General features: G+C 39.4%; 1 protein-coding gene across 2 annotated transcripts; it reads right to left on the bottom strand.

The window, feature by feature from the left end:
* Positions 1 to 5061: 5061 nt before the first annotated feature.
* On the bottom strand, positions 5062 to 12436 carry mpx (myeloid-specific peroxidase). 2 transcript variants are annotated; one of them, XM_042509248.2, is made up of 15 exons: positions 12361 to 12436; positions 12049 to 12114; positions 11873 to 11960; positions 11508 to 11683; positions 11143 to 11275; positions 10569 to 10695; positions 10282 to 10488; positions 9831 to 10194; positions 8706 to 8866; positions 8181 to 8439; positions 7931 to 8101; positions 7598 to 7835; positions 7297 to 7505; positions 6831 to 6887; positions 5062 to 5919 (listed from the first exon to the last, which is right to left on the bottom strand). In XM_042509248.2, the coding sequence occupies exons 2-15, from the start codon at positions 12110 to 12112 to the stop codon at positions 5474 to 5476; spliced, it is 2700 nt and encodes an 899-aa protein (XP_042365182.2). In that variant the 5' UTR covers positions 12113 to 12114; positions 12361 to 12436; the 3' UTR covers positions 5062 to 5473. The 2 variants fall into 2 exon arrangements, with proteins under 2 accessions (XP_042365182.2, XP_042365183.2); XM_042509249.2 differs by lacking the exon at positions 12361 to 12436 and adding an exon at positions 7100 to 7134 and having other exon boundaries at positions 5862 to 5919.
* Between the last annotated feature and the right edge of the window lie 6505 nt (positions 12437 to 18941).

Raw genomic sequence — 18941 nt, 5'->3', positions numbered from 1 at the left:
CCCTAAATTCACAGAGAAAAATTTGCAGAGAAAATTCCTCATGAATTAAATTAAAGGGGGCTGCGTTACAAAAACAGCAAAACATTTACAAACAATGTCACAAACTTGTGCAGTATAATTCACGTCTCACTCATCCAGTTGTACGCTCAATAGTACTTCCATTTAAGTAGAGCGCCTGGGAAAGCTCTTGTGTTGGTCGTGTATTTGATTGAGTTGCTGAGGTGCGTTACTTGTCCGTGCATGAGGCCGTTTAAACGGAAAAGACTGCATAGACCACTGTTTACCTCGAGCCAATCTTCCCATTAGTGTACAAACAACCTCCTCTACTTCCTGAACAACAACATCCCGTTGCAAGATGTCACCTGTCAAATGACACATGACCAAAGAAGCAGATAATTTCAGTTTTGAATGTTAAGCTCTTAATAAATAATAACTAGATGTTTGTTTCAATTTAACTTTCAAAGTGCAGTGAGGAGTTTTCTTGTAAACAAAATTACATTTATATTTAAAGTTACAAACCGGTGTGTTTATCCTTTAGGCCTAACAAAGGGTTTGAGTGCATTTCCTTCCCCCTAAAACATCTGCAAAGCCAATTTCTGTTTTAAGTGAAACTTAGATTGTTTACATCCTTGTTTACTTGTTATCAGTCTTCTTCCTCACTGCTTTCATTGGGTGCATTGCTACATTTCTAGACACATGAAGGTGGAGTCGGGTGAAAACACTGGCAGGAATGTGTGTCATGTCACCCGCTTGGTTGTGCATGTGCATCCTCATGGGTGTGCACTAATTCATCTAACTCTTGGGCCATCTAACAGAAAAGTTGCTCCATAACACTACCAGCCCTACTTATAACTCTGCTTTTTGCGTATTCAAATTTGAATATTTAACATTACTGGGAAATACAGATGAAAACAGGTTTTCAGGAGCTGTAAACACACAGAATGATAGTGATTTGTTACCCTGAGTTGTACATTCATGAATCAATTGCAAATCTATTCTGCCAACACAGTAGCTGAGAAGAGAGACCGAGAACGAGCGGACTAAAAATATTTTATAGTCTGAGAACAGCTTCCGTTCAGTGGAAGAGTGGGGTGGTTAAATCATGCTTTAAATTACAGTTAAACCAATTGTATTGTTCTTGGATAACGGAGGGCGCACATCATCGCACAGTCACGTGATTTCAGCTTGTGTAAGCTGTGAGGGCCAATCAGAGCTAACTAGTGTTATATGAGCTCCTGAAAATGTATCCTCCCTAAAGACTTATGCGAGTTGTTCAAGAGTTAAAGATAAGTGGGAAATGTCTGATACAAAACTGGATTCCAACGGCTCACTAATCCAGATAAACTAGATGATGCTTTAGTGAAACCCAGACTTGGTTGCACAAGAACCAGTTCCTGGGGATTAAAAAGTGAAATATTTCCAAACTGAATCACAGCAACAGCAGTAATGAATCTGCAGCTCTTTGTAAATGCTTCCTGTTTTGTCTTACGCGATGTCCCCTCGCAGTATTATGGTCTTTCATGATTCTTTCCCAATATAAAAAACTTTTGATGCACTTTTGTTTTTTTTTTAACAATATGTGATTGTGTTGTTGGACGATGACTAAACTCCTTTAATTGTGTCTTTAATTCTGCACACAGAGAGTGAAAACTATGTGCCTGTGTTCCTGGGTTTCCTCCTTTCCCCCTCCCTGGAACACCAGACAGCCAGAACCAGCTGTACCGGGCCGCTGATGTTTTTCGCTCGTAATTCATTGAACTTTCTCCATGCAAAGTCCTTTCTCTCTCCACTGAGGGCAGCATAGTGTTCCCCCGCACAACTCAAGAGACACATCTGCAAGGAATTAGCCGAGTTCTTTTGTCCACGTTGCTGGAATTCACCCCCATTCCTGACTTTTTGGGCACTCGGCTGCGCTGAAAGAATTTGAATCAATCCACGTCTGGGTTGCAGAATACGGAAGGAAAATAGTGACAGGGCCTCCTGCATGAGACACGTCATTGAGTACAGAGGGGGGGGGGGAGATCTCCATCCTTTCATGATGCTAAATTTACCATAAAACCAACAGCAATAATTCAGTGCCATCACTGAGTCAACATCTGGCAGACATTTGCAAATTCGTTTGAGACGTGAAGCCTACATTTAAGGATTTACAGCAACCAATGTCTAAATTCATGGCAGACATTTTATTAAATTTGCTCTACATGTGATATAAAGCCCTCATCGCGGCAACTTTGGCGTTTTCGTCAAAACCAGCATCAGAAGTACCAGTTTGAAAACAAGTATTATTTACTGCAGCCTGATTTTTTTCCCATTTGCATTTAATCATTCATTCTCATGTCCTCATTATGATCTCATCACAGTGAAAGCGGACCACACACATCCCTCAAAACATCCACAGCAAGGCCTACTTCCTTTGGTCTATTCCCAAAACACTTATCACAGCCCTCTCCTTAAACCCAACAACTTCTATCCCATAACTGCTTCTTTTAATTTCCTTTCACCGTTGTAGGTTTTCCCTCCACAACACTCAGCCTATTTGAATCAGCTCAGGTTTATCTCAGCTCAAAACTCTACGACAGAAACAGACAATTCAAGTATTTTCTTCTCCTTCATAAATACTGGGTTTCCATTACTCTCAGTGCACCAAGTTAGGGTTTGCACCGCACACACACACACTCAGTCACCACACACATACACACACAGTCTGGTGGACTACGTGGCACTCTGCACATGCACTGTAGACTGTGCAACTGGGAGGAGGAGCGCTTTATCAGGACACAGCCCAGAAAACTTTACATTGTGTAATGATTCATGCAGATGTACTGTTTTTTTTTCGACTCCCAGTATGTCCTCACGTACCACAACCACATATGTGCAGGGAGAAACTCCAGTTAATCAAGCGTTACAAAGATTTATTCACTGTTTTTTGACTTGTTTAAGTTATTTTCAGCTGTGATTTATTTGTCTTTGTATTTGCCAAGACAATAACAGACTAAACACTGGAGGTAACACAAGACATTAATCACAGTGGAAGTCATTGTTGTTTGGGTAGAAGCCATGAAACTCCACTTTTGATTGAACTAGGATGTTGCTACTGTATAGTTGTTAAAATGTCAAGGTTACCATGTGAAATGATGATGATTCTTTGCCAAATTCACACCTGCAATAAATGTTTGGCCACTTGGTGGAAAAGTAAAATAAGCTGTGAACACACTGACAAACTACCACCCTTTAAAGGAATAGCTTGACATTTTTGTATTTTTTTCATAACATAAAACATGACTTTTTTTGTCTGGTGAAAAAAAACAACCCTTTTTAGAGTGGAACACATGGAAGACAATGAGCATGTTATGTTATCATTTAAGTATCTATTTAGTTTACCAACAGAAGTCAGAAATATCTGGAATTTCTGGACGATTTTGTGTCTCAATCTGCATGTGATATCCCACTGCTTAGATTCCCATCATGACAAGTTTGAGAAAGGGGATTAATTAAATTATTTGACAAATATTTTGATATAATATATAATATGTAATATAATAATAATTATTTGACAGCACAAAGCACCCAATAAAACCACTTCACTGTTCAGTGATGCCGTTTTTATTTAGTAGTGAGCATTAGAGGTGCTCGTAGACAGATTACGTCATCATTGGAGCGCGCTAGCTGTATCCAGACTTGCTAAACTAAGATAATCCCTGCAGCTGCTAGCTGTAGCTTCATATTTAAATGATAGACATGAGAGTATTATCAATAACTTCATCTAACTCTTCAGCACCTGAATCAGCATATTTCCGAATTTGCTTTGAAGACACAAGCTCAGTTGTGAACAACAACATCTCAGCAAACACGGTCAAGAGTTAAAAGGGATAGTTCACCCCAAAATCAAAAATACATATTTTTCCTCGTTCCTGTAGTGCTATTTATCAGTCTAGATTGTTTTGGTGTGAGCTGATGAATGTTGGAGAAATCGGTTGTAGAGATGTTTGCTTTCTCTCCAATGAAATGGAACTAGACGCCACTTGGCTTGTGGTGCTTAAAATGCCAAAAAATAAATAAATTAAAAAACAAAACTGCAATGTGTCTCTCCAGAAAATGAACTAAAATCTTGAAAATAGCTTCTGCAGGAATCTCCAACACTCTGCAACTCAAACCAAAACAATATAGATAATATAGCAGATAAATAGCAGAACAGGTGAGAGGAAGAATATTTTTTTTTTTGGTTTTGAGTTGAACTCTCCCTTTAAATGTCAGCACTGAAAGCTGCAGAATAAAGTTTGCATTTTCACCTCTGTTTCCCCTCGATGCTCCAGTTTCCTTTCAGTGTGAACACATGCTGCCCAGGTGGGCTGGAGAATATACAGCAGGCTAACCACAGGTGTAAATGTTAGTGTGTTAGTTTGCCTACTCTTCCTCCATATCCAGTTCATCATAGGTACGTCCTGACACCAGTGACCCTTAATAACTTCAGCATGGTTGAGATGATGAGGACAACAGATAACAAGTAAACTGAGGTGCTTTTCCTATTTTGCCAAATTTTATCAACTTGAAACTTTGTGTTGTGCTTAAACAGAGGATGGCTGTTTAAGGATTAACTTGAGAGATGAAAATTGGACAACTGTGATTTTAATGGGAATGATTTTTTGTTTCAGATGCAGTGCTTTAAAGGCCTGGCTATCAGAATGAAGCAGTTATGTTAATACATAAATCATACATTAATTTTGGTCAAGGAACGATGGCTCCATCTACAGGAAGATTACAGTACATTTAAATGATGATTGCACTTTGGCATTACGTTTCAGTTAAATTACTGAAGTCGATATTAAAACTAAATTAACTGAGCTGTTGAGTTTAATGTTGCTGCTTGAAATAAACTGTAGTCAATAATGCGAAATGAACAAGCTTGACCTATTTTCATCATTGCATCTCCATCTATACTTCAAAATATACTGCACCTTTATTGCAAAAATGGTGATTATGCCATAATGCTCTATACATTTGCCCTGTACTTTCATACTGCCTGAATAAGCCTAATTTGAATTCATAAATATGAAGACATCCTTTAATGTGGCTCAATTTCTTTATTTAAAGAACTGAAAATGCAACAGATAAAGCTACAGTAAAACAAGCTTCACAGACAAAGCAGAACACACAACAGTGCAGATAACATTCAGAATAATACTGGTCCCACCATCAAAATGTTTGCTCTAATAAACTACATGCTGTAACAGAGTTAAACAAATTTGCTGCAGTACATTTTATGCTCGTTCGGCTGCTGGGTAAAACTTTTTAAACCGGTGCAGTTGTATGGTGTTCCCTTGTCTAGCCCATCGGCCAAAGTAGATTATTATTATGATGTCATTCAATGAAAGCAAAAATTAGCGCAGAAAGGCTGAGTAATGAAAACAGATCCAGAAGCAGACAGACCACTGGTGTATTTTAGGCTGGTGGTTCAGTCTGGAGAGTATTCGTGTCACACAGGGTAGAGCAGGTGTCCCGAGAAGTGGCTTTGGGTGTTCAGGCCAATGGTCCCCTCGTTGGCCTCTAGCCACACTTGGTCTCCTTCTTCCAGTTGGAGCACTATGTCCCCTGATGACAAGTGGTGACCTCCCTGATAAACATTGAAACTGTGCAGCGCCGGCTTGCTGTTAACCAGCAGGTCCACATTTCTCACAGAGGTGAAAGACATGCAAAGAAAGCTGAACTCATAGACACCTGGGATGACGCATTTAAAAATGCCAGTCTCTGTGCTGTATTGGTTCTGTTTGTCGTAGATGACCTGATGGAAACGAATGATTTTCTCTGAGGATGGGTCATACTCGCCCAGGCGGACGGAGAAGGCAGATTGTGGCTGTGTAGCATTTATTTCATGTGCTGGCGGTCCAGGGGGGCCTCTCGGGCCAGGGGGTCCTACGGGACCTGCAGAGGAACAAAAGCATAGATGACTTCAAAATGCTGTAAAAAGGCAGAGCACACTTTAAAGTTGTAATTATCCACATTTGCAGCTTTTGATCTTCTTTGATAAAATTCTCTGACACGCTGGTATGTTATGAATTATCCAGAAGTGTTAATAAAGTTAGCTTATTTACTCAGTTACTATACCTAACACCCAGACACACCAAACCAACATCAAAGAACTAGTGGCAACAAAGGCCGACTTTCCTGTCACCTCATGTCCCCTGCGTCTGGTCTTGAACATATCACAAAGACTACGACCATCTGCCAACGAGCTTGTAATGCTCTGTGAATGTGTGAGAGGAAATAACTTTCCATACCAGCAGGTGGCGGTAGTCTGCTTTTGTTATTAAAAAAGGGAAAACTGAAGACTGATGGGACAGATTCAAGATGCTAGCTAGCAAGGTGCACATTAACAACACAACCTGATGTTTAAGGAACAAAGCATATTTACTTTGCTCTAACAAACAATAACACAAACAATTACAAGCTGTTTCTGCTGAAGACCTAAATGGCTAAATAAAATAATCTCAGAGTACTGTAGGGTTTGTTTTTTTAAATGTTAATTTAAAAAACAAGGCTCAATCAAGGCAATCACGTTCACATGTATGTTCGGGTACATCACTGTTTGTGAACCACTGTTCTAAGCTATAATGCATTATTTAGTTAAACGCATTTCTCTCATAAAACATGGTAATAAAATGCTCACAATCTAAAGGCCCTGATTGTTATGAAAGATAAAAGATGGATATTTCACATACTTGTTTTATGCTGACCAGGCATGAAGATAATGAGACTGAGCTTGTTTGTCTGTGAGATTCAGTATTACATACTGTGTACAGCAGGCTGAGGAGAGGAATAACTGAGTAGATTACCTCGTTGTCCTGGAGGTCCTCGAGGTCCAACGAGTCCAACTCGCTCACAGTCTGTATCTGTCAAAAAGATGTAGAAGTTAAACTTATTTATCCTTTAAATTCAATGAATTTTTCAAAATGTGTTGGTAATGGTGTCTTTTGGAGTGAGTAACACCTTCACCAAGATGATAAAAAACTAAGAGCAGGTGTGATCTGAATGATCTGAATGATGTTTGACTTTTTCTTTTAAAAAATGACTACCACTTGTTAGTACTGTTGTTAACACCAACCTCTTCTTCACTGACTTCCTTACAGCTACTCCCGCCTGCAAGATCAAACACCACATGTAGAACGATTTTCACACAAATGATTGGAGAGGAGATAAACACACCAGGTTAAAAACAGAATGAAAAAATGAAAATGATTGGGAATTCAGAGCTGAGAGTCTTCCCCTGCAGTCAAAATGTTTGGTCCAGTGCTGGTTCACCTGTGCAGGGTCTCTCCCTCCAGGGTAGCAGGTTCAACCCAGCGATGTTGCCGCAGCGCACGAGCCGGTTCCTATTTGAGATGATGCCGAAGGCATCAGAGGGGACGGACGTGATACCGGTGTTGTCACAGATGATCCTAGACAAGGTGACTCTGGACAGAGCGTTCCTCTGAGCCCGGTTGAAGACGCCAGGGTTCTCATACCACAGCCTGATTATTTGACACAAGAGTAAGCAGAGTCAGTGTTTCAGATGCATCTATTTTTGTAATGTTTGCATCACTGTATGAATCCACACACTGACCTGTCACCTTGCCGGATTCTCTGGAACTGTGTTGCAATGAGGCAGGCGAATAGAGGCCCCACGCGGCCACCTCGAACAAACGGCTCGGCCACACCTCCCAGCCAGATGTCAATGTTGTCGGGTGTACCATAGAGCTGCAGCAGCCTGCGAGCCAGGTCACTATTATTCAGGACCTGTGCAAGCTCTGCCTGGTTCCTGGGCGTAGACAGGCCGCAGAACCTGCGCCAGGCGTTGTAACCTAAATAAATAAACCACAAGTGAGCAAAGAGTGAATGAGGACAGTTAAAAAGGAGCTTAAATATTAGCAAAGAAAATCAGAGTGAGGGGATGTACCAGGCAAGCCGTGGTCACGTCCCCTCTCCATGTTGAGAGATCCCAGGTCCAGAGCCAGATGCATCACAAACTGGAACAACCTTTCCCTCAGAGCATCCACCATCATGTGATCCTGAGTGTTTAGTTTAGCAGGACGGCCGACCAAACCACGGATCACAGAGTCGATGCCACCTGGAGACATCAAATAAACATTAGGGTAACAGTTTCAGGCTGAGTGCCTGATATGATAACTTCTCTCTGTACAACTCACCCTCAAAGACGAGCCTCCAGGGGGTGAAGAAGGCCTTGAACAAGGGGACACTGGGGAACCGGACATCCTCCCTGTAGTTTGCATCCAGACGGGATATGACTGGTTGGATGGCCAAGTGGGCGAAGCGGTATGCTGCTGTTGCAAAGACGTTGGAGATGCTGGGGTCAACGTTGGCATTGTAGCCGGGGTAACGCCCGAGCTGCCTACGTATTGCGTCGTCACCCACAATGTGGGGCAGATAGTCCCTGAACACAAACAACTGAGAGAGACAGAGAGATTGGTTTTGAGCTGGCCACTTTCACACTACACGTCACATTCACCCATTCACACACACTTCTACACACTTTTAAACTGCGGCTACCAAACATGGTGCCACCTGCTACTCAGTAACCTTTTATCCGTACTCACACTCTGATGGTGGAGACAGGGATGGAACCGCTGACCTTCCCATCAGAGGACGACCAATTCTACCTCTGAGCCACAGCCGCTCCATAAATATATGACCACTGACTCAGGTTGACCTACCTGTGTGTAAGCACCCATGATCTTGCGGGCCTCTTGGTAGAGTGTCTCACTGTCCCAATGTGGGTTTAGCCTCTTCAGTTCACGAGCCAGGCGGTTATGCTCACGCATGAACAGTGTGTGAATGGATGTCAGAGCGATGTTCTCATCCACACGGACATCACCTTACAGAGAGAAATGTGCACATCAAACAGTCACTCAGAAGTTCATATTCATGTGTTTGACATATCTTTCTATTAGGACTTACAAGTTGTAAATAATGGCCTTATTAATGGTTATTAGCTATTTCTCAATGCTTTATGCACCAGCAATGAAACATTAAAGGAATATTTAGATTACAAAATGTCCTCTCTTTTTTAAAAGGTCCAGTGTGTAGGATTTAGGGGTAGAAATACAGTATTATAGAATAAGTATGTTTTATTTGGTGTGTAATCATCTGAACATCAGAATCATGTTTTCGTTAACTAAGAATGAGCTGTTTATATAAACAAATAGGACCAGGTCCTCAACCATGGTGGCAGTCTGGTTGCACTGCTATGTTTCTACAGTAGCTCAGACCGGACAAACGAAACACTGACTCTGGATAAAGCTATTCTTGTGTAATTCCACCTTGAAAAATCTGTGTTTTTCAAGGTGGAATTACTTTATAGTGTTTTAACCAGTTTAAATCACCGGGTCATTTTATTTTGTAGAGGAGAAAACCTAATAATAATGATAATAATAATAATAATAATAATAACACCTCTCCTTTTAAAAACCCCCTCAACGTGTGGATCTCAAGTTATCAGATAAAAAAGGTGAGCACACATTAGCAGGTGCTGGACTAGCAGCCTATCTGTGACATGCTAAACAGCGTAGGAGAAACTTAAAACTTAATTCATTGTTTTTATCAGTTTTAATCCTGGCATGTGTTTGTTTTGGAGACCTCTGAAAATATTTTGACTCCCAGTAAAAAACAACCTAAACTGAAGAAATCCTAACCGGAATAAGTTTTAGCTGGTTGCAATCTGCAATTCTCACTGCTCGATGCCACTAAATGCTACACTGCTGTTAACAATGGTTGATTAACAATTGTTAATCAACCATCTACAAAGCTTGTAGTTATAATGAAAATGCATGATGACTCACCTGCTATGAAACAGGGTACCTCCCTGGCGTTGGTGTCGTTGGTGACTCTTCTGCGAGTGGCACACATGTTCACCTGGAGAGGGTGGAAGGGCAGAAGAGGACGCCCGTTGTCATTGAACTGTTTATTCACGCGCAGCAGGCCGCCATCATTCTCGAGGTCACGAAGATCCCGTGCAAGCATCTCCTCAGAGCCGTAAACCTGGCCGAGATCCAGGAAGGCCGTCAAGGCATTGATCTGCTCTCTCTTTTTGGGATCACCGCCAAAATTGTAGGCTGAGAATCCAGTTCCGCAAACAGGGGCTGATCTGAAAGCAGGGATACAGCTGTCTGGTCCGGTGGGCAAGCGGGGATCGTTGGGAGGAATCTGTTTGTAGTTAAGAGAGACCAAAAGTTATGGGAGAATCTTTTAGTGAGCACATCTCAACATTTAAGTTTGAGCTTTGACACCAACCGCGATGGGGATGCATGGCTCAGTTTTCTCACAGCTCTCGTCACAGTTAATCCCGTTGCTGAAGGAGCGGATGCTGGGAGAGAAGGGCGTGAAGGTGAGATCGTGGTCGTTCCACTGCCCGAACAAGGTCACCATGTGTGAATATAGTGTGTCGTTGACCACGCCTGCGTCTGTTGTGCTTAGGATGTTGTTGGACACCTGTCGCACCTGAGAGTCGAGGAGAATTGTTTAGTTTTAATTTTACATCAGCAATTACGTATATCAGACAAGGTCTTACGAGGTCTTACCAGTGGGAGAAAGAAATTGTTGATTGTTCGGTTGTTCCAGCCTTTTGGCTGGGAGATGCCGTCATCATATTCGGCAGGTAGCCAGCGGGTGAACTCTGTATTGGAGGCTCCTAGGCGCGGGTTTTTTCTAAAAGAAAACAAGAGACGTTTGAGTTTAGAAATGCTGCTTGAGAAATCCCCGGAAAGTGTACACACCTTCTGCGGTGTATGGCCAAAGAAGTTTAGGTTTATTTCATAAGCATTTCCTTTGAATGTAAGCAACACTCAATCTCACTGATCTGACATGCTTCCATTAATTCAACACAGGCTGCCCTTTGAAAATAAATCATGCATATTGCATGCATGTGGGGTGTTGTTATTCTGAAAAGTAGTACGTCAAAGGAACCAAAAGCTGAGTTAAGATTGTAATGTTGAAATGTGGCTAATTAGTTTGAGTAAAGGACTTCAGTTTAAGGTTTGGTGTAATATGAAAAAAATGTTTGCATATAAAAGTTATCTATGTTTTTATGTGAAGTTACAGAGGTCAAAATACAGAATAAAGACTGAGTTTATCACACTTAAATATTTCTCTTACAGGTTGTTGCAGACGCTGGTGGCTGTGCGATACTTGTTGAGGTTTGGCGTGGTGCGGCATGATGGACGGGCGACTCGAGCTGAACATCCTGTTATATCTGCAAGCCTTCTCAGATCCTCTTCAGATAGCAAATCTGAAAAAATGACATTTTTCTTGGATTAACAATGTGTCTTTGCATGCTAACTTTATATCTCTAGTCTTTAATAACAGCTTTGAAGTGCTCCACTGTGCTCACATTACAAAAAAGTAAACCTCAGTCCTGCAACCAAGACCAGGAAAAGCTGTCGGCAAAAAACAATGCAAGCACTGTGTGTGTGTGTGTGTGTCTGTATTTGTTGTCTTTGTTTAGGTACTGCATGTCTGACCTGTTGCATTGAGTGAGCGCCTGTGCCTATGATGCACCCTCTCCTGCAGCAGACGGAGAGTTTGTGCCATGTAGTCTGCAGACCTCACAGCTGAGCGTGTGTCACCACGAGGCTGCTTCAGAAGACGAAGGGCATCGTGAGGACGCACCACCTCCTTGCGGACTCGTCTCAGACTCCTGGAGGAGAGGAGTCAAATTAAGTACAAATCATTGTTGTTTTTGAGCTTTAGTAAATTGTCCCTACAATTACTGAACTGAAAAGTTTGCATGAAAAAGAATAGCTTTTCAGTGTAAAATGATGCTAAAATAATTTGAAAGATAATCCCATTTTACTGTGAGATAAAATAACACATAAGATTAACTCACTCTTCTCTGGAGTACTTGTATGCATCATCCACAATTTTCTTTGCATCCTCAAAACATTTTTGAAGGAGAGGACTGCCAAGATATTGTCCTGCAAAGAAACATACAACAACATATTTATCAAATCCTTCATCAGTTGTGACAAAATTATTTTCATTCTAGTGCAGAATGTAGCCCACCTGCTGATTTGGAGTGAGCAGGAACCAGGCAGACGCCCAGCACAAGAAAGACAGAAAGAAGCATCTCTGAAATACATAAACAAAAGTCCATATAAAAACTACGTTGATGGCATTTGCCAAAAGGCATGTACAAAAAAATGAAAAGCACCATGTAACATAAAAACTACAATAATCACAATGATACATTTTAATTTTTTGAGCACTGTTCATGGCACTTAAAGACATTTTACACAAGTTGAAACTATCATCAAATTAGAATACACTAAAAATATATAAAACAAAAATTCAAATCAAAAAGCTAAGTCTCGTTACCTGTGTCTGTGAAGATAGCTGTGAAGATTTCTCTTGGAGATGTGGAGTTTGCAGCGTTGTCGCCTTCTTTATATTCAGTGTGAGGCCCCGAGGCCTCGCCCCTGGGGTTGTCCAGGTGAAGCTACAGTCAGTAAAGACAACTTCCTCCTTCCTTCTCTCCATGCTGAAGCAAAATCTTTACTCTTATCAGTTATTGTTTCTGATTGGAAGGCCAACTGATAGGAATGATGTTTTCATTTAGAAACTAGTATTACGAGCACACGGTAGTGATGGTGGTCATCATAGCAACAACAACGGTCATTATGCTTGCATAATAGTATATTATTTCTAGTTTTTTTGTGGCATTTTAGTATGAAGGTATTTGAATAAATTATTTTCTAATTAATTTTATGACATTAATGTTTAAGGAACATTTCAGACACATTTTAGAAATACTCTTTGTGTAATCAGTCTTTTTTCCACATTATATTTGGACCCAACTTGATCCATTCCTTCTCACTGGAGAAATAGTTTTAAGCCACAATTTTTTGTAAAATTCACTGGGGCATTTTACTCCTTTATTGACAGCTGACAGAAGAGAAATGACAAGATTTGGAAAGTTCTCTTGTTTTTTTTTCTTTTTCTCAGTTGTTTACTGATGTTGCCATACAGTCTTACCACACACAAACTGATCAACTTGAGAAAGTCCTTGAAAAGAGGAAATTCATGCTTGTTCCCAATAATAAAGATTCAGCTACTTTTGCACACTACAATAAAAATACAATTAAAATAAAAATAGCTCCGGAAAAGAGCTGCACTAACACATTCAAATCAAAAGAATATTGTAATAATACACTTAATTCTCTCTCAAAAAGAAAGAGAAGAGAATTTTGGCAAAAAATGTTGGCAACCTTTAATAGATCACTTAAAATTAAATTTTCTGGCAAGAGATGATATTGGATCCATCACTGTTCCTATTATTATTTGAATGTTATATATTTATATTTATTTATTTATTTATTTTATTCAGAAAATCCACTTTTTCCTTTGTTTCTGTCTCTTGTGTATATTCTATTTGAATCCCCCTTCTTTCTTCTTTTTCTTAATTCATTTTAAGATATACATTAATGCTGTTAATATACTTTCTATGTGTGCAAGTGAACATGTGGGTAGAGCTTTGTATGTGCTGTACAATATTATCATAAAACAATAAATACAATTCTTTTTGGCATGTGAAGAATGGAAGTTTACATCAGTGCTGTGTTAACAGTATTAACTTTAGGTATTAGTCACGGGGCATCACAGGTCAATAAATGACCGGTTACATGTGTGAGACATGGTTGTGCAATGAGGAAAAGGAAAAACAGATAGAAGTTTAAACACAAGTTTACCTTGAAACCCTGTTTGGGTGGGGAGCTCTGAGGCTGTGGATACAAAAGCTTTTTACTAGCTGTCACGCAAAATTGCCACTGATAACAGAACAAAGAACAGGAGTTTACGGAAAGTCCATTGGTTATGAAAAGCTTGAGTTGTCAATAGTATGAATAACATGTTTTGGAGATTATTACATAAGGTCAATTTGACCGCAGAAAACAGAAAAAGGCCTTGAAAATTCTAATAATTTATGATAAAAAGCATTTCATCTGGTGGATTACACTTGTAATCACAAACACACACAGCTCAGACTACAGGCTCTCAGTGGATGTGTGATTTAAATATGTCTCCTCTGACTGTGTTTTGTATAAGGAGGTGAGAGATTTCAATCCAGAACTCTACAGACTCACCCGTCATCTCACTGAGACTTGGCCTTAATTTCAACAAAGTCAGCTGTAAATTTATTTAAATCAAACAAAAAAAAACAAAACACCAAGAAAACATTGCAAATTTAGGTGTGGACAACCTCTGATGTTGTTTGTGTTCTGTACCTGTACCCAACTGCAGGACTGGATGTGCACATTATCCCCCTTCTTTGTTTTAAAATGATTTAAAAATGAATTTTAACTTGTATGCATTTGGATGCCATTGTTGAAAAGTTGAGGAACAGGTTGCACATCATACTTGTTGGTGTTGGTGTTTTGTTTTTCTGTGGTGTGACGGAGCATCAGTGACTACAAGTGACTGACAGCTTGTGGTTTTCTTTCTTACTCTAATGCGTGATGGAAATGTGCAGTGAACAAAAGGTTCCAAAACAAAATTTCAAAGACTTCGAAGACAAAGCTTAGTTCGACTGTTTGTTAACAAAGTGCGAGGTCACTTTTCAGTCAGCACATCACTGTGTTTGCAACATCCAAAAATGAGTTGCACTAATCACCTCCAGTTCCCTCTTTGAAGAAGTAAAAAAAGCAGAAATTAACAGCAATGGCTGAAACATTCTTAGTCAACTTCAGGTTTTAGCAACAAATCATATTTCTCCAGTGGGTTGGGTTGGTTGGTGAGCTGTTTCTTGTGTATCAGACAGGAGAGGCTGTTGGGAAATCCTGCTTCAACAATCAAGCAACGATTCTGCACCGTCAGAGGAGCAAAAATTTTATAATCATTAAAAGATCTTGACTAACAGATTCAAGTTGAAAATCTCCATGTTGTTGATGACTTTAGCTGTAGCCTCAACAATACCTCATAGTTTTGCTGGTAGTAAGTGTAATTCCCCGCTTGGTCCAGGAAGTATAGCTCTGGACAAAGCATGAGTCATTTGTGCCCTTTATGATAACAATAACTTAGTATACAAGTTGTCAGTACAGACCTCACCTTTACTATGAATATCACAAGGAAGCGAAGTCCTCGGCACTGAAGGCAATAAATTCAAGGCGTCTTACCCCAGACTAGTTACGCTAAATGGAGTTTCCAACATGCGGGAAATCTGATCTTACCCTATTCCTGATTAGACCAATATTACAGTCATTAAAGTGCATTTTATGATGCTTATAGAGAGCTATTTAGGACAGGCAGGAGTTTATGTGTCCATTTACGTACAAAAGCAGGAGCTTTATGAACACACAATGCAAGGTAGTGGAGCCAGCCCTCCAAAACAAGCGATAAAGCCGCTGATTGGGCCTCCCTGGTCCAGAATGTTCTTTTTTAATGAAAAAGAGACAACAAGGAAATAAAAATTTCACTTGCTGACTAAAAATGGACATTTCATGCCATTGTTTCAGACAAAGGTAGGTGAAATGGACAATTTAGCTAGACAAGTAATTTACTCTCCCCTACAAAACATTCATTCCCAGGATTCTGTGGTTTAAAAAACAAAATTTCTCTAACCTGATCTGTAAATCATTATTTACAGGTTTCCCAGTAAATACACAAATTCTGTATTTTTTCCATTTAAGAATGATGTTGTTACTACTATGTCTCACTTAGTCTTTACTTGCTTATTTGTACATTATGTGTGATTAAATACATAATTTGAACATGTTACAACCAAATCCTGCACAGGACCTTCAAAAGCCTGGGCCTGGTCCTGCAAAATGGTACTCAGCAACATCAGCTCTGCAGGAAACATCCACGGACAAAAGACAAACTTGAAAATGAAAGGGACAGAAAAAAATGCAGCTTGCCCATTTGATAGACATCCTGTCTGATTTTGTCTCACCGCGAAAACAGCCAACATTACTAAGGTTAGCAAATGTGACGATCAGCTTGCACGAAAAGTAGAGACGTGTTTTCATTTTCACCGCAAGAATGCATACTTGTTCTTACAATTGGCAACTCTCTCTTAAGCAGGTTTATCACCCTGCATGACATCTGGCAAGTTTACCCAACCTTTAAGAAATATGAAAGCCTTTTATGCTACTAAATAAACAGCAGGCAGTGCTTCACATTTATTTAGATTTGACGGGAGTCAACACCTGTGTTATTTATGCTTTGAATTGTCTTGCTTAACTTAAAGCCAGTTTGAGAAACACGATGCCACATCTTGTTTTTTTCATGTATATTTCCTTTTTTTTAAAACACAAAGGCAAATTCAGTTTGGAGATGAATGCCTAATATGGAGACATGCTGTATGTACTTGCATAACACTTACCCTCTAAAATGTTTCATAAATTACATCTATTTTCCATAAAATATAAAATTGCACAAAGAAAAAGTATATATCTCAAATTCATTTTTCCCACTTCACCATTGTGCCTAGTATCTTCAGTCCTGGTCATGATTGTTGTTGTTACACAAATACAGATTTTCCCCCCTGTCATTAGCCTGTATTTATCTGCAGACTGAAGTTAACACTTAGCTGAGCTGTCTTCTTTTTTACTTTTATACCACAAACCTTACTGTATTTCTAAGTCCTGATGAATGAGCAACTGGTAAACAAGGTACAAGGTACCTTACATTAAAGGGTTGTTTAAATTGTTGCACTACATAAACACATAATTGCCTGAATGTCAAGTGAGTTTATCAATGACAAAGTTGTTAGAATTAAATAAGACAGCAATAAAAGCAAAATATGACCATAAGTGTCTGTGTGGAAAGTTAATATAGCTTCAGTAATTGTGTACATATCTAACTTAGCTATTTATTTATATAGCTCCCTAAAGATCTCTGCTAATGAATTGGATTGCTGCAACAATAAGAGAAGGGCATTTTAAAACAATATCACTGGACATGGACAAATGTTTGTGCCTAAGACAATAATAGCCCAATGACAGCGTGCATATAAAGCTTCACATAAAATACAGTCAGTTTGCAAATGTGCATCAATAACTGGTCACAATACCAGATTGTGTTTGGGCAGGTTTTTCTCTTATGTTTGTATTAATGCACTTCTTTTATGCTATTTCTATAGGTGTTTTTCATCTTTAAATATAATAACAGTTATTATCACTTGATACATACATACATATGCCTTGAATTACCGGACATACCATACTAAACTATGGGATATAACTATACTATATTACTCTTGATGACAAAGCAGCTGCACCATGTGGCTTGTCCAAATGTTAAAAAACCAAAACTGAACTTTCACTCCTAATGGTTTGGTGAGGGTTAACTTTCCACCTTTGGGCCTTTTAATATCTGGACACAGATTATTTCAGAGTTAATAAAAAGGAAGTATAAGACGGGCTAGATATGTAGTAACTTGCAGCTCTGATTTTTAATACTTATACTTTATGGTGACTTACAGCACAGATAAAAAAAAGCTTCAGCGTGTCCTTGCTGTGGATGAATTACATTTGAAGAAAAAAGAAACAGAAAAAAATTCTGTTGCAAATTTTGAACTTGGAGGAAACAGCAATGCGTGTCAAAGTGATTTCACAAGATAAGCAGTCACAAAGAAAAGGTAAAAACTTGTGAAGTGAGAATGAGGAAACTACAAAAGAAAAAAATGTTGCAATGCTGTTTTGGAATCCTACCTGCTATTATTCCCCAACATCTATTGTGACGCCAGGGACTTGGATCACTCAGCAGTACATGAAGACACTGCTTAAACTTTTTACTATCTGTCTCTCTCAGCACCTATTGTTTTCATTTCCCTTTAAGGTGTGTTATATGCCGATTACCTAAGTATATGCTCAAAAGGAAGTAAAAATCATGTTGTAAAAGTGCTCAAATGACCAGCACAGTAAAAATACAAATCAAGCTGGTTTATGTTACTGTATAAACTTCCAGAAAAGGCACACTTATCTGAGGCTTATTTCAAAGTTTTGAATTACTGGAATGAAACACCTGCGCTACTATAAACTACTGGTCATAAAGATAAGCCAAGAGACATGTTTGGGAAACCTTAGGGGCGACAAGGCAGCATTTAGTCATCCACAAAGCTATACCAGGGCAACAACTAATCCTTTAGAACAACTGACTGTAAACAGCAAAACAGATCATATATACTTACTCATTTCTGCTACAACTGACTCTGGGACTATGGAGCTTATTGGTAAAAAAAGAAAGCAGAGAACCACAGTATTCTTCTGATATTTTTAACTGCATCATTATGTGATATGTTAGGTATGGAAACCATGTCAAACTATCTGGTTGACACAACCCATAGTGCACAGCATGATAACAGACAGCCAGTCTTATCTGTGTTCTAGACAACTATAGGAAAACATTTGTATATCATAATTTACAACGTAAAGAAGATATAGTCAAGCAGGAACCATATAAGGCTATACCACTTATTGGGCTCAAGAAAACTGAAGAGAAAGAGAATGCAAAATGTCAAGTTGAGCCTGTGTGGCTGTATATGGTCAGACTCTGTGCAGCCTTCCACAATATAAGCTGAGCTTAACGTTAGCATGAGCTAAAACACACCCAGCTGCACTCTCAAACTGAATGCTAACATACTAAACTTAGCATCTTATCATGCCTTCTGTTAGCATAATTAATATGTTCACATGCTGACATTTATCATGTTACATTTGGCATGTTTGGATACTAATGTTCAAATAAGGCTTAAAACACTTTTTAATGTTAATAGAATTTTAGTAGAAGGCCGAAAATATGTTAAAATCATTGGTTTACGGACTCCCCTTTTGAAGCATTGAGTTTGGCATTTCAGCCGCCGCCACCTTAGTGTTTTAAAGCCAGCAGTGACCATATCTGAAAGGTACTGTGAGGCTGTGGAGGAGGAAGGGGTGGATATAACTCATAGGCTGTGGTGAACT

Source organism: Plectropomus leopardus, chromosome 20 (assembly GCF_026936395.1).
Source record: "Plectropomus leopardus strain MGB_pleo_1.0 chromosome 20, ASM2693639v1, whole genome shotgun sequence".
Classification (NCBI taxonomy): Eukaryota; Metazoa; Chordata; class Actinopteri; order Perciformes; family Serranidae; genus Plectropomus; species Plectropomus leopardus.
Note: the sequence above shows the minus strand (reverse complement) of the source record. Positions and strands in the feature narration are given on the sequence as shown.